The sequence below is a fragment of the Pan troglodytes genome, chromosome 22, assembly GCF_028858775.2.
Source record: "Pan troglodytes isolate AG18354 chromosome 22, NHGRI_mPanTro3-v2.0_pri, whole genome shotgun sequence".
In the NCBI taxonomy this organism is placed as follows: domain Eukaryota; kingdom Metazoa; phylum Chordata; class Mammalia; order Primates; family Hominidae; genus Pan; species Pan troglodytes.
Window position 1 is genome coordinate 31,519,500 of NC_072420.2, and position 2,602 is coordinate 31,522,101.

General features: G+C 40.5%; 1 protein-coding gene across 1 annotated transcript; it reads right to left on the reverse strand.

The window, feature by feature from the left end:
- Nucleotides 1-1,476: 1,476 nt before the first annotated feature.
- Nucleotides 1,477-2,058, reverse strand: LOC745824 (keratin-associated protein 8-1). Its single transcript, XM_001162580.6, has one exon. It carries the CDS (start codon nt 2,002-2,004, stop codon nt 1,813-1,815), a length of 192 nt encoding a protein of 63 aa, XP_001162580.4. The 5' UTR covers nt 2,005-2,058; the 3' UTR covers nt 1,477-1,812.
- Between the last annotated feature and the right edge of the window lie 544 nt (nt 2,059-2,602).

The following is a 2,602-nucleotide window of genomic DNA, read 5'->3' on the forward strand; positions in this document are numbered from 1 at the left end:
CTTTATCAAGACTCAGTGTCATAAATAAATGGTGTGGGTGGGTGGGTAGTGTACATCTGTAATGACCTGAAACAGTGCTTCTTAGAGTGTGGGTCTCAGACCACCTGTACTAGAAGCCATCAGGAGCGTCTTAAAAGTTTAGATTTCTAGACCTGACCCCAGATGTACTGAGTCAGAATCCCTAGGGGCAAGGCATAAGAATCTAAATTTTTAAGTCAGCTACTCAGGTAATTCTCCTGCATACTGAAATTTCCAAAACACTAGAGGAGGTGCTCTCTGAGGTCCCTTCAAGCCCAGATTTTTATATAAGTCAGTCATCTTTACAGAACAGACTGATAACCTTCTAGTTTCGATCTGATGCTCTAATTTCTGAAAAATCCCACTTTTCTTTTTCTGTTCTATTTTAACCTGCATGTTTAATTAATTCACAATTCTCAGCATGAATTAACATATGGCTGCTAGAAAGTTGCAAACTGGAGATTTTGTTGGCTGTAACCTTGTCTACTATCGCTAAAAAGGAAAACAATCAATTATTTCCCGATTTTTAAAAAAAGATATACATTAGATAAAGTATGGTGGAGAAAATACTCTGTTCTGAAATGACCTCGCCAAATAGTCTTTATGTTTTTAACTACAAAGTGAACCATATGCAATATAATCACTTGCACATATTCAATAAAAAAGCAGGGTTAAGCCAAATTTTGTTACCACCAAGAATATTTGTACTATACGTAAGATGTTTTCAATAGAAGGATTGAGACTTTTTTTATCTGGCTTATAAAAGGAAATTGCTCCCTTCCCTAAAGGAACACAGAGAAAAGCTGATATATCTTCAGAAATATTCATTACAGCTCATATCTTTTAAGTGAAACTCGCTATCTGGTGTTGATTCTATAAAGATTAAGAAACTTGCCATGGTTGTGAATAACCCAGGAGCTTCTAAGCTACAAAATAGACACCTTAGATGGTTTGATATAGAGGATTTATCCCTTCACCTTAAAAACTCTCAGATTTCCAAAGGATGTCTGTGGCTGCTCTATTACTCAATGCTCCAGCATCCTTCATTAGGGGGCATGGCACTTTAGTCTATAGTCCTTAGTCCCTGGGAAAGGGAACACAGTGGATTTCATTTGGACTAACATGGAAGTGACTGAAAAAGTTCCTCCTGTGTTGGGTTTTCTTGCGGAGGAGCAGAAGTAGTGAGATGAGAAGGGGACCCCGAGCAATAAATGGTGCTCCATTGGGTTGGAGGTGGGCATCATAAAATTTAAAGAAGGTTCAAACAGGCAACCTTTTAAGTCATTACCTGCAACCCACCCTCTTACCTGCTTATCACACAGGATCAGTAATTCTTTGCTTTCTCGCTGTTCCTAATGCCCACATGAGAAAAATAAATTCACTTCCCCCCCACCCCCCATGTAACAGAAAATATGCACACACCAAGAAAGGAAACTTCGCTCTAGCATGAGAATATTATACCAGTTGAGACAAATTTATTGAGATTTTGATAGACAGACATATCCATGACTTCATCACAAGTCATGAGTGTCATGAAAAATTCAAAAGTAGCGCATGACAAGTGGGAGGTCAAATTTCCGAAAATGTCCCAGAGAACATCAGCCAGGGGAGGCAGCTTGAGGAAGCGTCTGCTTTTTCATTTTCCTCCCCTGGGACTCGAGGTAAGTTGGAAGGCAGTGTCTCTGAGGTTGATGAGCAAATGAGGACTGAAGGAGTGGATACGGGGGGAACCTGGAGATGTGGGGCTCAGCCTTCAAGGGAGAGAAGATGCTACGCCTCGGGGATTTCAGCCAATCAGTAGAGAGCAAATGGCGAGTATCTCCTGTAGCCGAAAGCCCCACAGCCGTTGTAGCCATAGCCGAAGCCATAGCCCACTGGAGAGTAGGTGCTGCCATAGCCACAGCCAACGCTATATCCCAGCGGGTAGCCATAGCTGCCCCAGTAGCATCCTGGGAAGACAGCCCCGGGGAAGTTGTCGCAGAGCATGGTGTCGGGAGTGGAGGGCTTAGGTAGCAACAGAGTGCGTTTCCTCAGTGGGATGGATTCCTAGTCTCAGAACCTTCTTTATATATCCCAGCTCTGGTGGGTGGTGAAAAACACAAAGCCCTCATTTTCATTCTTGACACCAATTTACATTCTAAAAAGCTCATTAACTTGTTTTGCTCTTGCTTATGATGTCCTTACAGTGGCTTAAGAAAGCTCTCATGTGATGCAATACAGGGAGAAGATGGCTTTAAACAAATTATTTCCCTTCCTAAAAAAAAAAAATTATTGCCAGGACTTCAAAGCACTCTGTCTTATAGACCCTATATAACTCTCTGTCAGCAGGTATATAATATCAAGAAATATTCTGAGGTTGTTAGCTGTTATGCAGTCCTCTTGCTCTCTGAATTTCCACAACACACAGTTGAAATTCAATAAATATGTGTTAAATACATTAATATATAAAATAACAAATGGATAGTGAGTCTATCTCAAAATTCTCAAAATTAAAGTATGTCTTAGTATTCACCTGCTTCAAGGATTCTCTTTTTTGGAATATGAAAGACAAGTGCAATGGAACTCATGAGAAAGAGTCTTTTTT